General features: G+C 42.6%; 1 protein-coding gene across 2 annotated transcripts in view; it reads left to right on the top strand.

Moving 5' to 3' along the window:
- The window catches only part of FAM13A (family with sequence similarity 13 member A), a 183,976-nt gene that overhangs the window by 7,744 nt on the left and 149,527 nt on the right, over positions 1-26,705 (top strand). For both annotated transcript variants that reach the window (XM_073340684.2, XM_073340682.1), the window contains exons 3-5: positions 1,980-2,189; positions 11,057-11,237; positions 26,122-26,281. In XM_073340684.2, coding sequence (XP_073196785.1) covers positions 1,980-2,189; positions 11,057-11,237; positions 26,122-26,281 — 551 coding nt within the window. The remainder of the gene's footprint in view (positions 1-1,979; positions 2,190-11,056; positions 11,238-26,121; positions 26,282-26,705) is intronic.

Raw genomic sequence — 26,705 nt, 5'->3', positions numbered from 1 at the left:
GCGAAGGTGTTTTGCAATTGCAATGTAGGTGTTCGGGCTTCGGCTAGAGCCTTGGCTCTAGGACTACGTGAGGTGGGAGGGTCCCAAAGTTTGAGCTGCAGTGCAATCCCAAATGTCTGCACTGCAATTAAACAGCCCCTTAGCCTAAGCCCTGTGAGCCCGGTCAGCTGTCACGGGCCAGTCCCAGGCATCTCATTGCAGCATAGACATGCTCTGTGTATTACAGATGATTGGAGTGAGATTACCACCACCATGCTTCAGTGTTGTTTTATTCGTGTGGCACAATGACTTGTGAGGATGAAGGATAGGGAGAAGATGCTTGGGAGCCAATCAACTAATGGTCAAGGGGAAAAGATCATGGTAGTATCCTACTGGTGTATTGAGAAAATGGACAGGTGGTGGCACACTACGCTCCCTTAAAGAAACCTGACACCCAAATGCCCCCATCTGTCTGCAAATATAAACTGACTGGATCCTCGTCCCTGGTGGAATTAGATCCTCGTCCCTGGTGGAATTAGATCCTCGTCCCTGGTGGAAACTTAAGTGAGCCCTGGGTTCTAAACTGAGACGGTGATGGTCTGATAAAGATATAATCCCCATCCTTCTCCAACGTGAAAACAAGAACTAAAAGCTGTCCGCTTGGGTGAGAAGAGCCTGAGATAAACTCACGGTTTTCAAGGCAGCCATGAGCTCCTAAGCTAACCTGGAAGAGCAATTTTCTGCATAGATGTTGAAGTTAACTAGGAAGAATAACTAACACAGCCCTCCATGTGAACTCGGTTAATTTAGATGGGAAATAAGAGGCACACAGTGCACCACCACTAATGCCAATTCAGTTCCATCCTGGTGCTCTTACTAGAGTGAAAACACACATGAATGGTCACTGCTGACATCTGAAGTTAGATGTGGACAACCCACTACAGAACCCCTGTTCAAGTTCGTCTTGAACCGAATGCCTAGCCAAGCTAGCTGCTCTGGCTGTAGGTCAGCTGTATCATCTAGTGACGCTCTGTTATACAGACAGAATTTGCATTTTATGGGGGAAGTTACCTCTTTAAATGTTAAAAATAGCCCATTTTTTTCCAAAATCATCTAGCCTAGCCTTTTTCCAGAATGACTTCCTTATTGGAAGGTAAAGAACGTCTTATCTCTGTGGGGAATTTGTTACTTTGCCCAACTTCTCGCACAGCAATGCCATTCGTTACTGTTCTGCAGTGCTTCCCATTGTCCAGCAGATGTCAGAATAGCATTTCACATTGCAAGATTGCTTTCTGCACAGGTGTATTCTGCAAGTTGGGCCTTGTGTTTTAACCATGTCTCTTTCTGACTCTTTAAAATGTTCCATGCTTTGTTTGTAATCCTTTTAGTATTAAGCTTCAGCATGAAAGAGTAATTCTGCAGAACTGGTTTGAAAGAATGCTACATTTTGGTTACTGGGGTGCTTTTTAAGAAAATATACTGACGCTCTTCAGTTTTGTGGAGTTGTTCTACTTAAGTGTTTGAATCTAGGAATGTCCTTGGAATGTAGTGAACTTTTTAATATGATGTAGTTCTCCTGGTGTCCTCTATGGAAGATGTAAATTTCTTTTACTTACCTGAACAGGTGCACTGAAGCAAATAGGGGACTTTTCACATGAATGAAGTTACTCACATAAGTGGTAGCAGGATCAGGACCTGACTGGGCACCAACTGAAGTATGTGGAAATAGGTTCCAGCCATTTGTGCCCAAATCCAGAATGGTGCTGAATATTGACAAGTTATACTGAAGTCATTAGGTGTTGTGGGTGCTTGGTAGATATTTGTAGGACTCAGGAGCTGGTCTTCAACATTCATTATTACTTTATCTAGAGAATCCACTGGCTAATAGCTTTGTGATATTTGTGGTGTCTTGGTTACTTACAGAATGGTACTGTTGGGTGTGCTAACTGAAAGCCAAGTGTATGTTGTTTGTTTTACTCATGATTAATATGTAATTACAGGGCTGACACAGGAAGGTCTCTTCAGGGTGAATGGTAACATGAAAATGGTGGATCAGTTGCGTCTGAAATATGACCAAGGGGAGGAAGTGGAGCTGGCTAAAGATGCTGATGTGTGCTCAGTAGCCAGTCTGCTGAAATTATTTCTGAGGGAGCTGCCAGATGGGGTGATCACTTCTGCATTGCATCCCAGATTTATACGGCTTTATCAGGGTGAGTACAAGTAAAATCCCTTGATAACCTTACATGTAGTGGCTTTCTTGGGAACCAGAATTTACAGACTCCACCTGCCCGTATAGCATTTCTTACTGTCTTGCTCTTTCCATTTTGGATTTCCCTTGGCATCAATCACCATCTCCTCCCAATGCATTTGCTTGCTTGCGTGTGTGTGCACACACACGCACTCCTAACAATTTGAGTGCAAAACAATGCACTGATGAGAAGAGAAAGCAAGGCCACAGTCGCACTTTCTCCATGCCCCACCTTGGGGTGATGTGTTCTCTTGGAAATGCAGTGAAGAAGCAGTCCAGGAGTGCAGGAATTGCTTTTGTAACTGGCCCTTGTGCAGGCTGTGCAAATGCAGGAGAAAGCTCTTTGCGCCCTTCTCCACACTGAATACTCACATACACAAGGACACACTGTTCCATTGTTGAAAAGAAGGTGTCATTGTTCAGAAGGGCCCTTTCCTGGTTACAGCCATACTTACTGATGATGATGATTATTATTTTAAGATTTCATCAGCTGTGACTTATCTACCTATAGTGCCTCTTGTATTTCATTGCTGTTATGAAATGGAAAATTGTTTAATGCCTCGTCCTCCAAAAGGTCATACCAGTGCATTATGTTGGGAATTACCAACGCAGGTAGGCAGCCATTTGGAACAACACAGGTAGCCAGCCATTTGGAAAGCTCCATTCATACTTTGGAATCCACAGGCAATTTCCCCTAGGAATGGAGAATTCCTCTGGATGGAGATATATACTCATTTCCTCTCTAATTAACAGAGAGATCTGGCCACTGAATGCCACTGTTGCATTTAAAACACATTGGTGCAGTGACAACCTATAAAGAACAGCAAATAGAATCTTTGGAAAGCTGAGAATCTTGTAGAGCTTTAGAGTTCTGCATGACAGTCAGCTCGTGGGAAACCAGAAACACCAGCTGTTAGTGAACTTCCACTTTGCAAGGCAGGGTGGATGGGTGTGAAAGAGAGCGAGAGAGCTGCTAAACCCCTTAGTTTAGTTTTAAAAATTGTTTAAGTGAAATTGACAACCAAGTGTGTTAGCTTTAAGGTTGTTACTATTTATTTCCACTGAAAAGAGGATTTAAATGTATGGAAAAGAGGATTTAAATGTATGGAAATGAACACCAATACACTCTCAGTTCATACAATCCCAGATAAAATATCACAACATATTCTAAAGGCACCCTTAGCTCCGCTCCATAGTCTCACCCAGGCCCTGGCACAAGTCTTCCAGGAGAGGGTTTGCAGCAGTGCAAGTCGCTGCCATGCCTTTGGCAAGGTGCTTGTAGCAGGCCACCATTGCCCCAAAAGTGGTGGTTTTGGCCAGAGAAGATGCATGGGTAGGTGATGCACTGGTTCTAGCACATCCCTATTGCAGCCTCTGCCAACTGGCTTCTGTGGTGCACCTGGCAGAAATTAATGCTCCCTGCCATGGTAGAGGACATGTCCATCCCTCCCTCTGTCTGTACAGAGAGTCTCATTGGTACAGGGAAGTGTGATTGGTACTTGCCCACCCAAGCAGCGTGAATCAAACCTATAGACTAACAGGAAGCATCACTGCTTGGAGATTTTGTTGTTGTGATCAAGTCCCCCTTGGAAGTGCTCTCCAGCCCCCAGACTAGGGTCCCCTGTCTAAGATTGTTTATTCATTCATGTCTTATCTTTTTGCTGCTTGATTTTTGCCTTGTAAAGACCCTGGTACATTCTAGGAACCAGTCAAGCACAAGCTCTGTACATAAAGCCCTTATCCCCTTTCACAAGTCACTTCCTTTCAGCAGGCCAAGTTGTTACAGTAACTTTCCTTCCAGAACACAGGAAGCTTTTTCTTGTATAAGCCTTTTGTTGCATTCCTCCCTGGAGTAGGTATGTATTGAAAAGTGGGTCCCACTGTGTATTGTTTGTTTTTGGCACTCTGTGTATTTATGTTGAAGAGCAACCTAATTATAATGCTTGCTAAAGAATGTTCCTGTGCAGTCATGGCTCCATCTGAGAGTGTTCTTTCTTCATATGTTGTATCTAGAGTGAGATCATATATTCTCCATTCTCATCAGTAGCCTTGTTTGGCAAGGTGAGGCACATTTCTGGCTTTCTGTAGTATCATTGGAAGGGCTTCCTAGTACGAGAGAAGGGAAGATCTGTTCTGCAACAACAGTTCATTCCTGTGTATCCCTTTATATCCTGCTTCATAGCCAAGCGCTGTCCCAATTAACTCCTTAAAGACAGAGCTAAAATATGGGTTCTCAACTTCTGTTGGCCAAGTTTCAGCCTGAGAAATGGGTCCAAGAATGGAAATGGAAGCGGATCTCTTCATCAAAGTATTTCAAATCCAGCACTGTAATAAAGCTGGCCCGACTTCCTGCATGGTGCATTGTTATTGGCTATCACTGTTCATTTTTTTGAACATTGCTTGGCTTGTATTTTCATTTTGATTAATATCATGGTTAGCAAGGAGCTAAAAGAACAACTTGTTTGTTGTCTAAATGCACAAGATACTTATCAACCAATAATAACACTTGAATCTGCATTTCATGTGTAGATAACATTTAGTGCAGCAGTAATAACAGTAAGGACGCAAAGCTTTAGAGAGGGAGAATAAATGCCGCTTTATGAAGTGGATTATGAGACCCATCTCTGCGTCATTATGTTCCTGTTTTGGGTAGTTTACCCCTGAGCTACCTGTTTACATTATTATAAAAGGTGGGGTTTTGGTATTTCTTTTATTGACTTAAACAAGGTGTGATCTGTTGCCCAAAGGCAGGACCACATCTTAAACATGTCACTGTGTCTGACAGATGAGCTGATGTAGGTATATTTTTAGGATGGTGTATGAATGAATAAAAGAGGGTTTCAAAGTTTCCCAACTCCCCATTAACCACAGTAGCAATTGTAAAACTTAACTCACTGCATGGCACTTCTTAATTATTCTCAGTCATCGTGTTTGGAAATGGGAGGGAAATGAGTAAGGGGCAAAAGGGATTGAATTAGATGATTAGCTAATGCTTACTGCTCGTTCAGAGAAACCCAATATGTATAGAAATATGATGACCCATTACAAAGCTGTCCCCATTGTTCAATTATGTGAATGGGTAGTGACATGCCATGAGACTAAAAACGACCACACAACTGTATCCCTCCCCTCACGGACGGTAGTCTGCTTACTTCTCTCTCTTTAATGCACCCAATCACAGTTCTGTGCATTTCTCGATGCTGTGCATTATGTCTGGAAGTAGCTCCCTTTTTCTCCAACTTCTCTCCTTTCTTCAAGTCTTCCGTCAAAGCGCACTTCTTCTGGCTGGGCTTTTCTTGTTCATCTCTGCTCCGTCTTGTTGCCTGATTTTTTTTTTTTTTTTTTAAATAGTATGTGTGCTCACACACAAACTAAGCAAACCTTGTTGTCACGATACTCACCCAAGAGCAGTTTTCACTTGTTCCCTGTTACCCTTCTTCCTCCTTTCCACCATTTAGGGCCAAATTTTCAAAAGAGCTCAGCACGCTGGATCCTGTACTGTTTTTGAAAATCTGGCCTTGTATGTCACAGTAAGAGCTGCTGGGCGCTGAGCACTTCTGAAAATAGGGCCCTGATTCAAGTGCCCAAACTGGAGCTGTGCTTCCTTGAAAATCCGGGTTGTCACATGTTGTTGCAGTGATGTTCACCTGGTAATTTAGGTCACAATGCTGCGAAGACTTAAGCACATGCTTAACGGTGTGCATTGTGTGTAGTCTTATTGAAGTCAATAGGACTATACAAAATCCATAAACGTTACTGACTTCAGTAAGATTACTCACAGAGCATAAAGCTGAGCATAAGGTGCATAAGGATCAGAGCTTTAGATTGTGAAGTCCTGAGGCTGGGACTTTGACTACCTGCTATTTACTTGTCTGTATAGTACCGTGAACAGCAGTGACACTCTATAAATTATTGTGTTTTCTGTGCTGTCCACTAGTTGTTAAGTGGTTCTTAATGCTCGATTTAAAATGGAATAGAAAACTGTAATAGCAGATGATCAAACAAGCCAGGAGTAGTCTGTGTGCTTGGTTGTCATGGCACGAAAACATTTGTGCCCTCTGATAAGCTTCAAAGAGAGTGCCCCATTTAGAGAGATACTGTCAAGTGTGGTTGAGAGAGATTTACCCTAACACGTTTACAAAGCCCATGCAATGCTATGTGTATGTTTCCTGCCTCCTCCCAATTCATCAGTCTTCATATTTATTGTAAGTATTAAGGGGACTGAATAAAATGGAATGTCACTAGTGGTGCAACTTGTAGATTTGTGCCTCTTTTTTAAAATTGTGGTGGCGAGGGAAGGCTTGACTTCCAGCCCCTCTTATATGCTTCTCCCCCCTTCCCCCCGCCTCGCAGGGGGTGTCGAGAGAGAGCAGCCACCTTTGCATATCCCCGTTTCAGCTTGATGCGGAGAAGCTGTATAGATGCCTGTTCAATGAAGGAGAAGAGGGATCGGTGCTTCACGCTGTTCAGTAGAAATGTGTTCTCACTCCCAGACTGTTCCTGTCTGACCACCGAACAATCTGAGCTTCTCTTGAAATCACTGGACATGGCATGCCTAAGATCAGAGTAATGCTGAGCGAGGGTGAGGGTTGGATCCTGCGCAGGGCTAAATACTCCTCCTGCTCCTGATGAATACCTTGCAGGATAGTACACTTAATGAATAGGGAAATCAAGGCCATTGAATTAAGTCTGCTGCTGTGATATTGGTAGCTTTGTTTACCGCAAGAATGCCCTCCTGACTTCAAAATATAGTGTAGAGAGGATTAGCATCTTGCCAGTTTTTCCAGGAATGAAAGAACCTTCAGTAGATGGAAAAGTACCGAACAATCTCAGTTGCCAGTTGGAAGGTGAGAGAGACAATTAGCTCTCAAAGGCATTTCCTAATCAGGTAGTTAGGTGTGGGGAGACATGTTTTCCCTGAGTGTTAGGATTTGGCTTTACTGATCATAACTGTAAGCTTCTTAGGGGAACAAATATTTAGAATAGTAGGCAGTGTTTGCTGCCTAATCAGAAGTATTTGTGGAGGTTTAATTCTAATGTTCTCGCAACCTTGTGGCAGTGATACTGACCTGGCTTTTTAACCAGTTGTTGTTAAAACAAAAAGGTGGTTAGAAATCAAATCAAAGGGATTACCCAATTATCTGTGCAAATTGAGATACTATTAACTTCCTTATTATTATCGCTTATTATCCCAATCTTTCAAAATTGTCATAAAAGTCTTACCAGCCCTAGTAAAAAGAAAGAAAGGAAAAAAATAAACAAAAACCCTACTAAAAGGAAAAGGAGTACATGTGGCACCTTAGAGACTAACCAATTTATTTGAGCATGAGCTTTCGTGAGCTACATGAAGTGAGCTGTAGCTCACGAAGCTTATGCTCAAATAAATTGGTTAGTCTCTAAGGTGCCACAAGTCCTCCTTTTTCTTTTTGCGAATACAGACTAACACGGTTGTTACTCAAACCCTACTGTCTCACCATATGCTGATGGATGATAATGAGGCATCTAATGGTATTTTAGCATATATCTTTCAAAAAAAAAAATTACTTGCCATGGATTAAGTGAGAGAGCAGAATTTTGCAAATCTGCTTCGTGCCATGTTTGACCTTTTCCTTTTGAGGAAGGCGCTAGCTTTTGGCTGCAGAGAGACCAGCACAATTAAAATTAATGTGTGTCCTGGAATTGTCAGGTATGTTTAGACATGAACTGTGAATGAATTCTGATTTAAGCTTGTAGTGTAAAAAGAGATAGAAATAAGCTTAATTTGTAATGTGCATTGAGATTTTTTTTTAAAGGGCTTCTCAAATCAGTACATCATATAATCACTAAACCATAGCCTGAGAAACAGTTGTCTCTGGTATTTCAACATGCTGTAATTCCAGTTAATCTAATTTATGAGAAACTATACTGAGTGACAGATGTGAGAACATTTATTGCCTGGCCTTCCTAAATTACATGCAAGATAAGTCTTGTTTAATTTTTAACTGTAAGAATGTCTGACTGCGCAAAATATAAAGCACATCCCAACCTAACGATCGTGCCCTCAGTCTCCAAACTGTGGCAGTTGTAAGCATGTTGATCATTCATATTTTTCTACTTCGCGCTCTTCTTTCCCCAGGGTACTCTGTAATTCACCCTGAAAATAGTTACTGGGCACAAAAGTGTTTTTTAAAACACCAACTACTTCTTTTTTTTTTATTATTATTATTATTATTCACAGTCTCTGTTAAAGGGGTTTGGGAAAATGTAAGCCAAAAATAGGATTGTTTTGAAAGTCCTTGGACCTGTGACTTAGTGTACGGAATTGTCCCCTACTGGTATTTGAAACTGAGGGCACTATATCAAAAACATCAGTTCAGGCCTTAAAGCATAACCTCCATCTTGGCTGTCAGTAGCAGTAGCATCATTTTATGTATCCTCTATCCTAGCCTCCAGCCATGAAAGGGCAAGCCCACAACACAACGTCCTGTCCCTTCTTTTGCAAAGCACTCTGCACGAAGTGCACAAAACATCGAGCTGTTCCAAAGCAGCATGTACTTGGCATGTATATTGTTCCAGTACGCACTTGCTGAGCTGCCTAAGTCACAACATGCATGGCTGTTTACTGGACACGGGTCTCAGAAGTCCCTGACCTCGTTGGGACTTAACCAGAGGATGCTCTGTTCCAAAACCAGAAGGCTTTACCTTTTGAACTAAAGAAGCTCTTTTTGACTCTCAGCATTATGTATTCTCTCTTCAAACCACTAGCTGCTTCGGGACAAGACACTCTTCTGCTAGGAACACATAGTACAGGGATGGGCAACTTTAAGGTAGTACACGGTGACAGAATCCACTAAAACCCTTTGGTGGGCCTGGGGATGTGATGTGGTGGGGGAGAGAGGTCAGGTCCTGGGGAGAGGCTGGGTAGAGGTGTGGAGAGCGAGCCCACCCTGTGCTCACTCCTCCAGGGTGGCTGCTGTCCTGAAGAGGTGGCACAGCTCCCTGCTGTGGCCCGTTGGATCTTGCCTCAGCATCATGTGACATGCATGTCTGCACACAGGTGGGGCCTCCCCTTGTGACTCCATGTCCTGCCCCCTTCTTGGCCCTGGTGCTGTGGGATCGCCTGCCCTGAACTAGTAAAGTTCAGGCCAAGTGAAGTTATCCGGCAGATTAGGTATGGCCCCAGTTGTCCATCCCTGACAAAGTAGGTCAGTATCGGTGAGACAGAAGAGTTCAAGTGGGGTTAGATGGAGCAAGGACGTCTCTCCGGTAGGAAGGGAGAAACATGAGGAGCTATAAGTGTTACTGAATACATCTTAAATCAGTCTGAGGAAAAAAACCTTTGTTACCTGTCAGTTTTACTTGCAGCATTAAAATTAGGTAGAAGCAAAACATTTCTGAACGAAATGATTTTGTCAAAACAAAATGATCTGATTGATCCAAAATGACTTTTTTTTAAAAAATCAGAGAACCTTCTTCATACAGCCATAGAGCAAAGGGAATGGTAGAGCTGCAGCAAGACACATTGCAAGATCCAAGAGCCATCCTCTGAGACTGGGAAAGAGCCCATGGAATGGCTGAGTGGGAGAAAGCAATCGGATAAATTAGAGAGGTATGGTACAAAGAGAGAGAGTTTGTGACTAGTGGAAGAAGCAAGGGGAGAAGATAGGTCAAGTATAGAGGGAGAGCAGGGAAAGGGGAATCGTAGCCCCCTCCCCCACACAAAAAAAGCCCTTATGAACCGGTGATGGTGTGGCTGATCTGGTTAGGTCCTGTGGTGGTGTTCCTGGTGTAGATATGTGGGCAGAGTTGGCATCGAGGTTTGTTGTATGGATTGGTTCCTGAGTTAGAGTTACTATGGTGCGGTGTGTAGTTGCTGATGAGAATATGCTTCAGGTGTCTACACCAGTGACACCATCACAGGACCAAACCAGATCAGCTACACCATCACCGGTTCATTCACCTGCACGTCCACCAATGTAATATACGCCATCATGTGCCAGCAGTGCCGCTCTGCTATGTACATCGGCCAAACTGGACAATTCCTACGTAAAAGGGTAAATGGACACAAATCAAATATTAGGAATGGCAATATACAAAAACCTGGGAGGAGAACACTTCAACCTCCCTGGACTCACAATAGCAGATTGAAAGGTAGCCATCCTGCAGCAAAAAAACTTCAGGACCAGACTTCAAAGAAAAACTGCTGAGCTTCAGTTCATTTTCAAATTTGACACCATCAGCTCAGGATTAAACAAAGACACTGACTGGCTAGCCAACTACAAAAGCAGTTTCTCCTCCCTTGGTGTTCACACCTCAACTGTTTGAAGAGGACCTCATCCTCCCTGATTGAACTAACCTCGTTATCCCTAGCCTGATTCTTGCTTGCATATTTATACCTGCCTCTGGAAATTTCCATTACATGCATCTGATGAAGTGGCTATTCACCCACAAAAGCTTATGCTCCGATACGTCTGTTAGTCTATAAGGTGCCACAGGACTCTGCCGTTTTTACAGATCCAGACTAACATGGCTACCCTTCTGATACTTGAATGGTAAAAGTGTGTTTTGAGGCAGGATTTGTGGGCAGAGGTTTGTCACACAGGTATAACTGCACTGAGTTTAATTTGCATTAATCTGGATTTAATCCTATGTAAATACGGGCTGGTCTACAAACAAGCTTGCATCAGTTTGCAATCTAGTTATTTCAGTGCAAGTTTGTGTGTAGACCAGCCCTTACAAAAGAATCTGATCCTGATCATTTAATTAGTTTAGTTAATGTCCATCAATAAATTGGAGGTGAGGAAAGATCGAGCTCAGAAACCATGTTCTTTCTCCCCCTTTTCTTCCCAGACACTAGAAACAATGCTGAGAAGGAGAACAACTTGAAAGAACTAATAAAAGAGCTGCCTGATGCCAACTATTGCCTGCTGAAGTACCTGTGCCGGTTCTTGACCCGAGTTGCTGAGCATCACACGGCAAACAGAATGAACGTTTTCAATTTGGCCACCGTTTTTGGACCAACTTGTTTTCAGTAAGTTCATGGGGCTTTTTTTTTCCCTCCCCTTTCTTTCACTTCAGCTGAGCACGTTTTGAAGCAGGTGGCAAGAGACGCAGCTCAGAATTCTCACCATTTCAGTTGATCTTATAAATTCCCTGAACAATGGATGCAGGCTTTAGAGGTAACATTTGGGGTTTGGTTGTCCTTTCGGGGCGTGAGGAGGGAGTTTGTTGGCATTTTGAAACACTTCTTTTTTAAGCAGTTTGTTAGGTGGTGTAGACCGGAGAAAAATGGAGCAGAAAATCCCCCAAATTTGTAGAAGGAAGAAAGTTGCATCTACACAGCTTTCTTCCTTTTCTGCCACACGCCAGGGAGGCTTCTCTGCACAACATCTAGAGAGGAGGCAGTTAGGGAAGAGAGCATCACAGGGCAGCTGCTGGATGCTGCCTGCTCCATGCTTCCAGGTAGTGAGACATGCAAATCCTCTTGATTCAGGAGTGTGTGATCCAGATCCAATGGCACTGTGGTGCTGACAGGAGCTGTGCTCCTAGAGGACCCAGAGACCTATCTGGAGGGGATGGGACTCTGCAGAGAAAGTGGGAGTGGGATTTGACACTAGATTCATTGGTTCTACTGACTGCTTCCTTCTGGTCCAGACTCCTCCTCCTCCTTTCTGGAGGCAAGGATGTAATGGACTCCTCCAGTGCTAATGTGAAGTTTGGAGTTCATTGTGATGGAGTTTCAGATAGTAGGGCCCTGCGCAGAGATGCAGAGTTTCTTCCTACTCACTTGTTTTTACAGCCATTAACCTCCATGCTTCAAAATCCCAGGTGGTTGTTGAAGTAATGATTATTTTAGATAACCTCACTGCATTAAGTGATGAGTATTCTAGTAGTCCGTGCTACCAGAAGTGTCGAATTATTGTCGTTTGAAACTTTAACCAGCCTGTTGGTGGTGGGGACATGGTGTTTTTGGTTTCCTTTGAGGTTGAAGAGTCCATAAATAAACCTGAAAATTACAGATAATAATATTGTAAATTTTATTGTGGTGTTAGTCTCCATCACTGGAATCAGAAAAAAACAAACTCAGTACCACAGGATTGCAAAGATTGGTGTATACAGAGTCACATATGTAGGTCACCGTTAAAAAGCCAACATTTACCAGCTGTTACACCCTGGGGTAGAAATGGTCATGAATTGTGTGACTGAAGATTTGCATTGGAAAATGCTGCTTTGTTGAAACCAAAACTTTTCCTGGAAATGGGCAAGTTTTGATGAAACTTTCGTTGGGGAAAGTTTCTGAGGTCCAAGATGGAATTTCTGGTCGAACACAAGAATAGTTAAATGCCCAGGGGCCCGGGCATTTGCCTGGGTTATGAGAGACCTAGTTTCAAGTGTCTGTCCCAAATCAGGCAGGACTTGAACCTGAGTTTGCCACATCGTAGGTGAGTGCCCTGACCACCAGCCTGTTGGCTAGTTTGGGTTGGGTGTGTCTTTGGTTTTGTTTGGGTTTTTTTTTTTTTTTTTTTTTTGGTTTAAAAAAAATGTTGAAAGGTCTTGGTTTTTTCCTTGATGTGCAATGGGGGAAACATCTGAAATCTCAAAGCTTCGCAGGACAGGAAGGCTGCTGCCACCCAGCACCAGAAATGGGTGTCACAGCAGCTATGCAGGGCATTAAATATTAAAAAATATGTTCTTGGGCTTCTTTTTGTCCTTGGAATCTGTGGTCTTGCTCATCAGTGAGTAAGCAGAGAAGTTAATTTTTTACCAAAGCAGAACAAAACGCTTTACAAGAAGAAAGTGAAATTCTGCATTGTAGCCTCCAACTCCTCATTCATTTTCTTAATGAATGACTCTCAAGATGACGTTTCTGTCCAACAGAGCTAGGTGGAATGATGTATTTTGATGAGAAGGGAAGGAAAAGGTGGCACGACCCACAGGTGGAAATGGAAAACTTCCAAAGAAAAGCAGATCAGTGGATTTCAAACCTAAGTATTTGGTACGCTCGAGCTGAGGCTGTGCCTGGACACAGGCAGACGGGGATGCCTTTGGGCTCATGTAGGTTAGATTTATTTTGCCTAAAATTCTCCATCATTGCTGCCAGCTACACCATGATAGCAATGGGGAGTGCTAGCATAGATGGTAGCCTGGTAGCTGCTGGCGTTTTAGACCTGCTCTGACAGGGTTGAAGGACCGGGTGGTTACAGTGCTGCTGTCTGGTCTGTACTAGAGCTCTGTCACTGTTGTTGGCAATGGTCAGAATCTAGAGACAAAGGAAAAGTGAGTGTTGATGCCCAGGAAAGTGAAGTGCCAGGATTCTGTGTGTTTCCACCTTTTTAGTCACTATTTCTCAAGTGAAAAAAAGAAAAGATCAAAATACCAGGTCAGTGTAGTTCTCCACACAGAAAAGATAAAGCCCCTATGCCTAGTTACTGTTGTTTTAAGGTCGCAGTGACTGAGAAGGTCGTGGGGCTGATCTGTATTAATTTACAAATACTGTATGTTACCCAGTGTTGGGGATGGTAGCAGTATGACTGTACTGGGTTAGTAGAATGTTTTATACGTATGCTGGTTTAGTTTAATAGCAGGCCTGATAGGAAACTAACAGGAAGGCAACACAATGGTCCCAGATGAGCAGCCTCCTGCCTGAGCTATTAACTGGGAAGTACTAGCAGAGTAATAAGCCTTGTTTTGCCACGGCTGGGATCCAAACACTCAGAAGGACACTAAACAGTTCAATAGTCCCTCTCTTGGGCAGGGGAGTCATTGTCAGGAAACTGTCCCTTGGAAACAAATTGATAAGAGACATGCTCCACTGGAGGGTCTGAAGAATCAAAACCTCCCTGGCCCCCTGCCAAAGGGTGGTGAGGCTTGGATAAGACAGGCACGCCTATAAACGTGTTGGTCTTTATGCTTTGTTCCAGCTGCTAAAATTAAACAATACTCTGGTTTAAGAAAAATGTCTGGTATTCACCACTGATGGTAATCTCCCAAAGGGAAGACATGCAGGTGCCGGTCCCCGTTGGCTTATTTTTCTTCTTAGCTTTTGACAGTTGGCTGCTATATCTTTACAAGATCGAGACATGTCAGAGAGAAGAGATGTAGATTCTTATTCTAATAAGTCCACATTTATTTTCAACCCAAGAAAATTCTTTTAAACATTTCATCAGACCCATTCTTCTAGCAGCATGGTGTCATTGAAGGAACGGTCCTCAGTTGTTCAGGGATCTGCTGGTAATAGGTAATTATACGCTATAGTGAGGAGAGAGAGGCTTTAAACCATGAGCAATAATTCAGATTTCTTCAGCCCAGTTTTCTGGTTGTGTAAGTGCGTGAAACTGCAACTCAGTGGTATGACATCCTGTTCAGCTCTCCTGGCTAGCATGGAAGGGGAACGTAGGACCAAGGCTCTGTCCTCACGCTGCTCTTCCCTCCCTTCTTTGCGTCCAGTACCAGAGGCTCCCAGATGTGTCCTGTTCTTGAGCTCAGGAAGCGCTAAATGTCGGCTCATGGATGGTCACCTGTAAGGGATGCAGGGTTCTCTGGCTAACAGTACACTGTGCGTCACCCCAGGGTTTCTGTCCTGAACAAACCTATCTCACTCTGAAGTAGATGAACAATATTGTTGGTTCTTTTCTCCCCCACAGAGAGGTTTGTGTTGAGAGGGAGAAGCTCATGTATCCAACTGTAAGTGTTGATATAAGTTGTCTAGTGATGCCGGTTACATTGCTTGGAAATAGTACAGGAAAATTTCCTTGTCTGATCTGTGGAGTGGAGCATAGTTAGCAATTGGATATTTTCCTCTGAGACTTCCCTTCTTCTTTAGCTTAGCTTGCCCAATCATCTCCTGAGCTCCATACTCCTGATCAGGCCTCCCCTACTTGTGAGGGAGAGTTCGTGGAAGGTCTTCTACAGGGGCTGTGGTGCAGAGATGGAGCCGGGATGCAGCCGCACTCAGTGGCATTCTACTCTGCAAAGCCTTCTGACAACAGAGTCGATATTCATACCCAAGTGAGTGCTGCTGGAATGGTCCATGCCTGCATGCCAGTTAGAAAAGGGAATTTTGTGTAAGAACTGGGTGGGTGGTGAATGGTGGCATGCTCCTGTGGGGGTGAAGGGAGGGGAGAGGAGGAGCAGGCAGGAGCTGACCATGCATAGAGGTAGAGCATCTTGCCAACACAAGGATCTCTGGGGATTAGGAAATTCTTCCCTTCATGGGAGATGCATTAGACGGGAACTCCGTAGGTGAGCTTCTTGGAATCACCTAGATCCTTTGTACACCTCCAGTAGGTATTTCCACAGGAGGGTATGGTGTGGTCCCTCCAGTGTATGTCTGTTTTTATTTGGATAAGGCCATCCCACGTGCCATTGTGGAGCCAAGAAAAATATAATAAAAATGCAGGTTTCCTGCTCTCCCACAAGGCCTTGTCTGCAATCGGAAATTCCTCCGATTTAAGCAGTTGATGGAGCTGTGCTGGGACTGACCCATAAGAGTAGACAAGGGCAAACCGAGTTTTGCAGTGATTGAGATAATCAGGTTTTACCCCGATTATGAGAAGGGATAAACCTCCATGAGCCTGGTCTGTGCAAACCCTTGCATGCCTTTGTCTATGCTTAGGGGTCAGCATTGATGCAGCCATATCTATTGCTGAATAAGACTATTCCTGAGTGTGGGCAAAAGCGAAGCGTTGCAGACATGCTGATTTTTCCACTGAGAAGTGGAGCTGGAAGGAAGAGTTCAGTAAATCCTAACCACTAATTCCAATTCCAGTATAGTCCAAAGTGAAATATTTAGTAAGGGTGTCTTTTGAATTAGGATAATAAGGGATTTATTTTTGTAGCTCTGATTTGAATACTGTTGTTTGTAATACTCTCCTAGATCCTCACACATGTCTTCCATTTCTATCAATCCTACATTATAATCGGTACATTGCAGCAGCTGTTTGAAGTGGTGGGGATTTTCATGCCCAAACCCTTGACTTTTTCTTAATTTCTTCATGTAAAGACAGAGGCAAACTAGCAGCATGCTAGAAGTTCTAGCCCCCACAGGGCAAAAGACAAAATTGCGTTCTGACATGAACTAGGAGAATAGAAATAGCAATTAAAGCATGAAAAATTGCAAAACTGCCCCAAAGTTTATGCTGCTAAAAATTAACAAATACCAGAAATGTGATACTGGTGTGTAAATAATTATTAGGTCAATCATGAATATTTTTTGATGTTGCTGCATGACAATTTCCCCCTCTCACTCCTCCTTTTCTGTTACAACATTAAAAGGCTGCCTGTTGACACATTTACAGTGCTCACTGACGACTGTTAATTTCCCAGTATTGATTAAGAGAGAGGTCAGTGAATGCTAAAGTGATTTCTGGTGGTGTCGATTAGTTGGTGATTGTTTCAGAACCTGTTCGTCGACTAACAATTTAAGGCCTTGATTGTTTTATGGATTATTTTACAGAAACATTTCCTTATTTGAGTTTGATTGCATGGTAAATGAGTCTAGAGTAATAGCTTTATAAAAAAAAACCCACCCCATTAAATTGTTAAACAATGAACAAGGCTCCCAATGTTAGCAACATGGAGATCCATTTTTATTAGTAAATTAAATGCTGGCAAAAACACTCAGGCAGAACAATGTAATGTACTTGTTTGACTTCCTTTTCTCCTTTGGAACGCAGTTGCTGCATGTATTTGTGAACTGTCACAAATTGTTGCAAAGTGTTACAATCCAGTGTAAATGGTGCAGAGAGAACCTGTAGAAAGATGTGCCCAGCTGAAACAAAGAGAGAGACCTTGCACAACAAACTAATAATTTGTTTATAAAATAAAATGTAGCCAAGGGCAGCATCTAGCCTTGAATATCGGGGCTGGTGGTGGCCTAGTGTTCGTGTCATAGTCTACAAATTAATAACAATAAAACCTTGTAGTTATGTAGAACTTGGCATCTGGAAGGACATCCAAACAACTTTTCAAGCTGGATATAGGAATCTTTCTGTTCCTCAGTGGAGTTCATCTCTAGGATTGAATGTGACAGCTATTACTTTTAGTGCTCACAACCGACATAACAATTTTGGACAGGAAACAAAGAAAAATACTTCAGCTAGCTGAAACTGATGGAAGAATTTGTAGGCAGAGTGGGCCTGATCCAAACCCCACTTAAGCCAATGGGTGTCTTCCATTTGGTTCAGGCCCATTATGATATCGCTAATTGGAATATGGCTGAAATGGTGGGGCTAATGCTCCTGTTTCCATAGGATCCCAAAGAGCACATGTGGTCCTGACTGTAGTTTTATGTGTCATCTGAAAGACAGCCCAGTGCCCCTAACACCATGTTGGGACATTTCATGTGTCTCCCAACAATTCATTAAACAAAACATGACTTTTTAATTAACCACAGTGGCTTTCACTGGTTGTTGCTGCTGCTCTGATCAAAAATAAAGTGTCAAAGTGAATTGAGTTGGCACAGTATGAGGGATCCTTATTTTGGGGTGTTGTCTCCAGACTCCCGTCAACTGCAACTGATTGCCATAGAAAATGTCCCACATCTGAAAGGTGCGCTTACCATGGTTTATAAGCTGTATGCTCCTCCCCTGTAATTTTGAAAGGATAGATTTAGCCGTTAAAACTCCACCTTGTTTATAAGTGTCACAAAACATTTTGTAAACTCCATAGTCTGTGGAGTTTGTAAACTGTGTAAACCAAATAGCCTTATTCAAGGAGTTTGGAAGCTTGACAGATCACAGAGAAACATTTGTAAGCTCTTCAAACCAAACAGCTTCTATTCTGGAAACATAGCTCTTTAGGAAGGTGTAATTTTATACCTTCCTCTGCCAGCGCTGGTAAACTGTGGTCCTGTATAATTGTTTCTTGAAATCACAGCTAAAAAACATGTTTTTCTTTTATATCTTCTGATTTTTTTTTCTGCTTATTACTTTATTCTGCATTTGTATTACTTAAATCTGTAAATTGGTGATGAAGGTCTGTAGGAAAGCTCCTTTATGGAATGATGATGTGGTGGATCATCAGGAAAGACAAAGCAGCCACAGTGATGAAATTTAAAATAGTGCAAATTGTGAGTGCCTTTAAAAGCAGATGGATGCTATTTTAAAGCACAGTATTAAACGGCGTTGCTTTTTCTGCTTGCTGGATATTTGCCCTTTTGTGATGACAAAATAAGTTTAATTGCCTCAGGTGAAGGCTTCTTATTGTGATGGGCAAGAACATTTTTCTTTCTGATGTTGTTGTTGTTTTGCAGCTGGTTTCCATAAATAGGCATTGTGCCCTTTTCTCGTCCCTTGTGTCTTTCTTTTTTGTTGATGGTAGTGTGGTAGCTGGAGAACGCTTTCCAGAGGATGGTGATAATTCTTCAGAAGAATTTTGTACATACATGGATTTTGACGCCTCTGGATTTTATAACCCATCTTACACATTTTATAACAGGGAATAGAGGAAATTTACACAGATCAAATGCACAACAAATATTGGCTGTTTTAGTCCAGTAGCTATTGGTTCACCCCTACAAAAGTATGCACATGTTTGGTTTCAGGAGGATTACTTGTGCTGAGTAATTTTTTCCGGATCTGGCCCTTTGAATATCTGAAATATTTCATATGGAGGATTACTGTGGGTTCTGAATAAGGGTCCCCCCCAACTGTGTCCTCTTAATCAAACCTATATGGTGTAGTACTTTGTGCAACTCTGTTTATGTATCTGCAACTAATAAATTTGCGGCCTACTTGAAACCCACTCACAGATGATCATGTGGGGCTGCACATGTAGCCTCCTGTCAAGAAAAAGCCATCCCTTTGAGTTTCTTTTCTTTTTTTAGTGAGACATGTTCTTTTGCTTGGGCAGGTAAATTTGGACATTGACAGATGCCCTGCTAGGAATAGGGTTGAAGTCATGGCCAAACAGTAGTTTGACTCGTAATCTCTTGGAACCAGGCTCTGGCGCATGAATGAAACTTTCAGAGAGGGTGCATATTCTCCTGTTTGCATGCACCTTTTGTTTTCTGTTCCCACCAATTCTCTTGCACTCCAAACCTGGCTATGGGGTTTTAGGCCAACAGTGAATTGCACCATTGCACAGACTGCACTTCTGCTTCACTTATTTGCCCTAGATAACTATTTCACCCACAGCTAAATCATTATACCCTCTTGTAGTCTGCCAGTGTACAAACGCCAGTGTGTGTGCATTTTAAGTACCGGTAAATTGTCTCTGATTTACTCTTAGAATCATAGAATATCAGGGTTGGAAGGGACCTCAGGAGGTCATCTAGTCCAACCCCCTGCTCAAAGCAGGATCAATCCCCAATTTTTGCCCCAGATCCCTAAATGGCCCCCTCAAGGATTGAAGTCACAACCCTGGGTTTAGCAGGCCAATGCTCAAACCACTGAGCTATCCCTCCCCCTTGCATCACTGTGTCTGAAGAATGCGAGGAAAAGGAAGAAAAGGTGTGGAAATAGACCACAGTATAACTCTAATAGTACGCTATGAACCAAATGTGCTTTTCAACTTCTGTTTACTGCTTGGAAGAATAAAATCTCTGTGTAAAAAAAAAAAAAAAAAAACCCAAAATGGGATTTTAATATTTGTAATGGCTGAGACTTAGATTTGTTTTCCCCCTCTATAATGTGTCAAGTATTTCTTGGGATTCCAGCATGGAATATATTGATTCTGTGCAAGGGCTGTTTGCTGGGCATATTTGCTGTATGAAATCCAAGGATCCAAACTGTGCTTTTGGTTTATTGCTTAATTTGCAAAAGTTAAAAAAGCGACCTAAATTTCAACAGGGGTTATTCATTTGAATTGTACCTATTTTGGCTGCTGGTGACATGTAACGCATACAGACATAGCACACAGACTATTCGAATGAAAGTAGAGGGACTGAATCTTTAAAACTAGAATTGTTGTTTAACTTGCAGCATTGGCCCGAAGTGCCTTTCAGGCTCTCTTTGGTTCCATTTTGTCTCAGCCCCCACTGACCCTGCGCCTGCAATGAGCTCTACACACCTGGACTGTACATTTGGAGCCAGGGTATTCATTAAAAAATACACCTCAAAACACACATACATAATTGCTGTAATAGTCACTATCACAAATTAAGCTTGGAATATAACTCCTGTAATGTACAGTGCTATTGACACTGGTTGAAACCTTTTTGAAGAACTTTCCCTTTGAGGTGAAACTCTGTAGGAGCTCACTCCAGATATTATTTTTTAATTTTGGGTTTGAAGAAAGCAATTTAAGCCATTTTTGAGCTACTGAAGAATGAAGGAAATATATTTTTGAACTAAAATATATAAATACCTTTTTTTTTTTTTTTTGCTGACTGGTAGCTCAAAATCACTTAGACAAAAAATTCAGATGTGGCACATACCTAGTCCTCAGTGAGGAATAGTTATTGTCAGCTGTGAAGGAAGAAAATTCTGAGTTAAAAAAAAAATGACGAGTTGAAATATTTGCTTGTGAGCATGATGAGTAGGGAATTTCTAAGACTTTTGCAGAGCCTAAGGAAGCCTTGTTATAATGAAATCCAAACGCTACAGACATGGGTTAGTTGATAAAATCACCCAGCCAAGAGTAAAATTCTGGTCCTACAGCTCCAAAACACAGGCCCTTACCTCTTGAGCTAAAAAGAAAAGTTATCAGCCAGTAGTGCAAGGCCACATATCCTGTGTGTGGGCCAGCATTAGAGCCAGACCTACATATAAACATCATTATGTCACAGTCAGGCATGAGGAGATTTCTGAACATTTGTCCTGCCTTGCTAGGGGTTGGCCTGGAATTAATCTCTGGTGCTGCTTGGGAAGAAGTGTTGTTGATTTGTCCCTTGTATTCTCCACAAAGATGTGACCAAAGGGTATGATTTCCCTTCTCTTACTAGACCCAGTGCTAGTCAGGACTTTAGTACTGCCGCAGCTACAGCAGCTCACTCCTCTGGTCCCCAGTGATCATGTTCAGCAGAGTAGGAGTAGGCATTGTTTCAGCTCCCCATTGAAGGGCTCATCAGTGAGGTGTGAGGGGAGCTTCTGAAGCCACTCCTTCTCCGTGATGCTACTGGAGCATTCATTGGAATGGGCAGAGCTCACAGGGCAGGGATCAAAAGGACTCTGTTTCTGGACTGGTTGCAAAGTTGAACCGATGTGAGTAGGAGGAGAGGAGAAGTAGGAATAATTAATGTGAGTGGGGGGAGTTTTAGGGAGTCCCATTTGTTTCTTTTTCCCGTTCACAAAAATACCAAGTTTTTTGCATTTAATTTCCTTATTTCAATGCCATGTTAAGGCAGTAAACTGCAACATGGAAAATATCAGAAAATAAAAGAAGGCTCTCAAAAGAGTGTCAAATCATTCCTATTTCACATATCTATGTAATAGCTCTTTATTGTTAATTAGGCAGTTACAGTTACATTTTAATACACAGTTGGAGTAACGTGGAGGAGGTAATGTTACTCTGAGGGCCTTAACTTTTAATATTGTCTGACTTCTTTCCTGTATAAATGATTAAGTTGCCATAACATAGTTGTTGGCATCTAATTATTAGTTACAATACTATAATCCTGTAAGGTGCTAAGTGAGTTCTGGAAAAGCTGTTCTTGAGCAAAATGGGACTGAGTCAAAAACCCACTGAAGTCAGAGGAAAGATTCCCATGGACCTCGGTAGACTTTAGATCAGGCCCAGTGTTTGCCCTCTTTGGGGAGTTCCTATAGCACAAGAAGTTCTGACACAGAAACGGTATGGCCAGTCCTGTTGTAGACCATGGGTGAGAACAACGTAACCCGAGGCAAAGTCTGAAGATTTATCACTTCTAAAGCATTCCAGAGTTAGTTCTAATCCCCAGCAATCTAGCATTTTAGCATTATCATCTAAGTGGAGGTGTTAGTTTTTTGTTTATTTGTTTAAATTCTGTGAGTGGATTTATTGTTTGTGAGGGATGAATATTACTGGCTGGAGATTAAAGTTTGCACCTTATTGCTCACTCGTTGACCTGTAAGATGCCTGTTATTGTAGACCTGGGCTACTGCCTCTGACTACAGGCTGCCCCTTGTGTGTGGTTAGAACCCACTACCAGTGTAATTTTCACTCCTCACCTGATCCAAACTAGACAATCTAAGCCAGGGGTCTCAAACTCAATTTACCTTAGGGCCAATGCCAGTCCTCAAATCCTCCCAGCAGGCCAATAATGCCACTCATGCCACCCAGAACCCGCCCCCCCAAAACTCTGCCCCTCCCCACTTGCCTAAGGCTCTGGGAGAGAGAGTAGGAGGTCTGGGGTAGGGAATTGGAGTGTAGGCTCCGGGAGGGAGTTTGGGTGCAGAAGGGGTGAGAGGTTGGGCTCTGGGAGGGAGTTTGGCTGGGGGAGGGGTCTGAGGTGCAGGCTCTGGGATGGAGTTTGGGTGCTGGGTGCAGGCTCTGGGGTGGGTCAGGGAGTGGGGGTGCAGGAGGAGGGGGTGGGGTTGCAGGCTCAAGGAGGGGGGAGGGGTGCAGGCTTGGGAAGGAGTTTGAGGGTGGGAGGGGGTGTGTGGGGAGGGGGTGCAGGCTCTGGGATAGGGTCAGGGGGTGCGGCGCTTACCTGGGGCTCCGGGGCGGGCCGGGGTGCCTTGGTGCGCTGCTGCCCCCAGACACCACCCCTGCAGCTTCCCATTGGCCGCACGGGCGCTCGGGGATGGGGCAGCGTGAGGAGGCACAGCCCCGCCCTGGCAGACACGTGGAGCGAGCAGGCAGACGCCACTCAGCTCCGCTGCGCTGCTGGGGCCCCGGGCCATTGTAAATCACCGGGGGGAGACACGCCCGGGGTGGCAGGTGGGGCCAAGGGAGGTGGGGCCCCAAAACTGCTGGAGCCCCACGGGCCACATTGGGGAGGTTTGTGGGCCGCAGAAGCCCTGCGAGTTTGAGACCCCTGATCTTGGCCTTAAAGGCAGTAATAAGGTTTTGTGGGGGGAAAAAACAATTCCTGAAAAGTAACTTTGTGGGGTTTGTTTGTTGCCTCTTACTGATCTCTAGGTTAAAAAGGCTCAGGTTACAAGTAAAGAAATGTTTACTTTTCTAATTTTCAGCTCTTCAGACTCACCCTGCAATCTGAGAGTCATGTTCTATTTCCATTATCTGCATCATCACCACTAAAAAGGTTCAAGGCCTCTGTTACAAGACAGGGCAAACGAGGCCCCTGGATACACCTGTGGTTGGACTTACAACTCTGTTGTTATTGCATGATGCCCTCAGTGATCTTTTGGTTGTGGCGTAGAAGTGCCAGTGATTGGATCTGTTGATGCATGAAAATGAAATAGATTTCAGCTCATTCTCTCTTAGCTCTATCAACTCTGAAGGAGGAGCAGGAGTAAAGTGCAGTAAAAACTTTATTTTTGTCACTATCATTGGCGGATATGACTCTGAATGCATGAAAGGAGCAAACAGATGCTGTTAAGAGTAGAACTGCATTGTAAAATTGTGTGTGTATGTAAATAAAATGTCTGGAATGTTGGTAGAGTGTTACTTCAGTGGATAGCTGAAGTAATGCGATAACCAATGAGAATGAAAATAATTGATCCAATAGAAATCTAGCACACTACTAGATTATCCTATGTCTAATATTAATAATTTGAATTATAAGTACTACTTCAAATTATTAATGTTAGACATAGGATAATAACACCAAAATTGCACCCAGTCATGTTCCTAAATAACATGAAAATATTTGCAGGTGTGACATTCCTCTGGTGTATTTTGTGGGCTATTACATATCTAGGATTATTTTGTATATTTTCCCCACTTGTTGAGTTTCTGTTGCACAACTGGGTTTCAGTGGTAATTATCATATGTCTGTTCTGTCACCTCACATCCTGTATATGAAATGAACTGGTGACTACTAAAGATTGCAACGCCGCTCATGGAGATGGTGTTACTGTGCTCGTGTAATGGGCCACTTACATCAGTGGGAGGCAAATTTAAGTGTAGACTCATGCACAACTAGGGCAATGCAAGGCAGCTTTTGTCAGCATCACTTAGTAGTGTAGACCAGGTCTAAAACCAATCAGAGAGATTGTGAAGCTGAAGGCTTAGGCCAACTCTAGGCCTACGTATCAACTGAGAGTCTCTCAGGCTTAACGCTGGTGGAACGTTATTCAATTTAAGTGATTAAAATCACAGTAAAATATGTAGTGTTTGGACTTTCCTAAATGCTGGTGAACGGATGACTTTAATACTCATGCTCATCTCTGTATTTCTCCTGTTAAGAGTAATATCTATACATGTATGTTATATAACTCTCATATGTCTGGGACAGATTTCATGATAACAAGTCATTGCTGAGTTTTGGTACACCACTTAGAGGAGAGACGGGTCAGTTGATGCCCATTAAAAAGCAACATGTCCAGAGGGAACTCCTTGAGTCTCCGTACAATAGGTAGCAAACAGCTTACGGGACAACGAAGAAGGGGGAACTCCCACACAGGATGACTTCACCGAAGAATTACCTCATGGACTCCTCCCATCACCTTTTGCATCTGTGAGCAAGGGGGTTAGAACGGTCATATGGCAGGGGTTTGGGGTAAAAGCTGACTAGTGGAAGGAAACAAGATTCTTTTTACCAGACTGGATCCTAAGAGGCAACAACTTTGTCTGTCAGGTAAAGGACCCTTGGCTGCCATAGCTGGGATAAGCCTCAGAAGCTGAACCTATAAGACTGTTACTTTGATCAGAAGTTTTATAAAATAATAACCGAAGTTTGTCTTTGTCTGTCTGTCCAATATTCTTGTTCAACTGTGTCTTGCTACATTTTCATTTAAAATGAATAAAGTCTAGATAAGTTTATTACAGGTTCGGACTTAGTGTTGTCTTATTGGATAGGGAGATATGAGGAGGAACTGACCAATGGCATGTGTTTGGTCCTTCAGGAACAGAGGAACTTGGATTTTCTGTGATGATATGGTGAAAGGGGTCTGATATCACCTGGGTACATTTACTTGGTATCAAGAAGGACTGTGATTTTCAAAGGGACTGTTTAAATTTGATATTAAGGCTGGCAAAAGCAGAGGGAGTTATTAAGCAGTGTGGTTAACTTTCCTGTTGTTGAGCAGTCTGCTCTGACATGGAACCCAGTGTTGAGATAGCAAGGGGAGTGACAGAGACAGGGTGTTAAGCCTCTAATGTGTGTGTGTGTGTGTGTGTGTGTGTGTTTATGTTGCACATTTAATAGCACTTTTGTGTATAGTCAGTTTAAGTGTTCCACCAGTAGAGTCAGGTGGTCCCCTGTTGTTTGTGTGGATCTGTCGCATGGCAACAGGAGAGAGAAAACATTTAAAAAATAAGAAAATATGATTGTAAAACCACAAAAATTGTCAGAGGGATACAAGGGCAGGTGTCATGCTTGAAACTACTTTTTACTAAGTTTTATTTGTTTTTTTTTTTTTAAATTGAGTAGATTACATGTTTCCCCTGTTCTTTGAAATGTTTGCAATTTTGGTCACACTTTATAATGTCCACTTATAACTAGCTTAAGGGGTTATAAATGACTAATTGCTAATCAGTTAATTGATTTAACAACAATTGATTAGCCATGTATTGAGTCCAATGTGTTAACAAATTACTTTAACCATCTATGCAACATAGTGCTCATGTCTGTAGCATGCTTATAACCTCTATTTAGCGATTTCTAAATTATTTATAAATGTACCATATAATATAAGGTGTGACCACATTTTTAATAGCGGGTCAAAGTAATTGAGAACAAATGCAATAATTGTAACCAAGGCAAAGTTTGAATGTTTAGAACTTCTTTCATTGAAAGCCCATTCACAGGTAAAGGGAGTTTTTTCTATGTACCAGCAAGAGTATCTAATACAATATGATGGCTATTTCCAAGAACACTGGTATTTTGAGTCCTTCTAATGCTCTGCTTGATGTTTCATCCAATTTTGCAGCGTGCCTTCTGGATTTGAAGGTATGAAGGAACAGGAAATCTGCAACAAAATAATGGCCAAAATGCTGGAAAACTATAATACCTTGTTTGAGCTGGAGCACACAAAGAAGGATGATGAAAATCATGCATGTGAAGAGCTAGCAAGAATTATTTTAGTGAAAGTGAGTACCTGTAATATTGCCCTTTCAGTTTTGATGCAATGCTGTGATACAGGTGAGACCATGCAGGGTGCAGTCTAGAATTCTTCACAAGCTGGATGGGAGGCATTGATACTGGTATAATACATTTCTCTGATATTGACCTTCATATGCTGCTACCACTATTTCACTCTTCTAATGACTGTCCTTTAGCAGGTCATTTTTCTACTGCCATTTGCCTTTTGATGCCCTGGGAGTTTATTCTATTTAACAAGTTTATTCTCTATTAAATTTAACATAGCGAGTGCCTATGATTAAACAGGAAACATCTCTAATAATTTCATTTAGTTAAAATAAAAAGGTGGATCTAAGAGTGGTGGGGTGGAGGGGGTGACGGAGGTCCGTGTCCAAGACAAGCGAGTATAATGCCCAGGGGCCACCTTGGCAA

The sequence above is a fragment of the Lepidochelys kempii genome, chromosome 4 (genome assembly GCF_965140285.1).
Source record: "Lepidochelys kempii isolate rLepKem1 chromosome 4, rLepKem1.hap1, whole genome shotgun sequence".
Classification (NCBI taxonomy): Eukaryota; Metazoa; Chordata; order Testudines; family Cheloniidae; genus Lepidochelys; species Lepidochelys kempii.
This window is presented reverse-complemented; position numbering and strand designations above follow the sequence as displayed.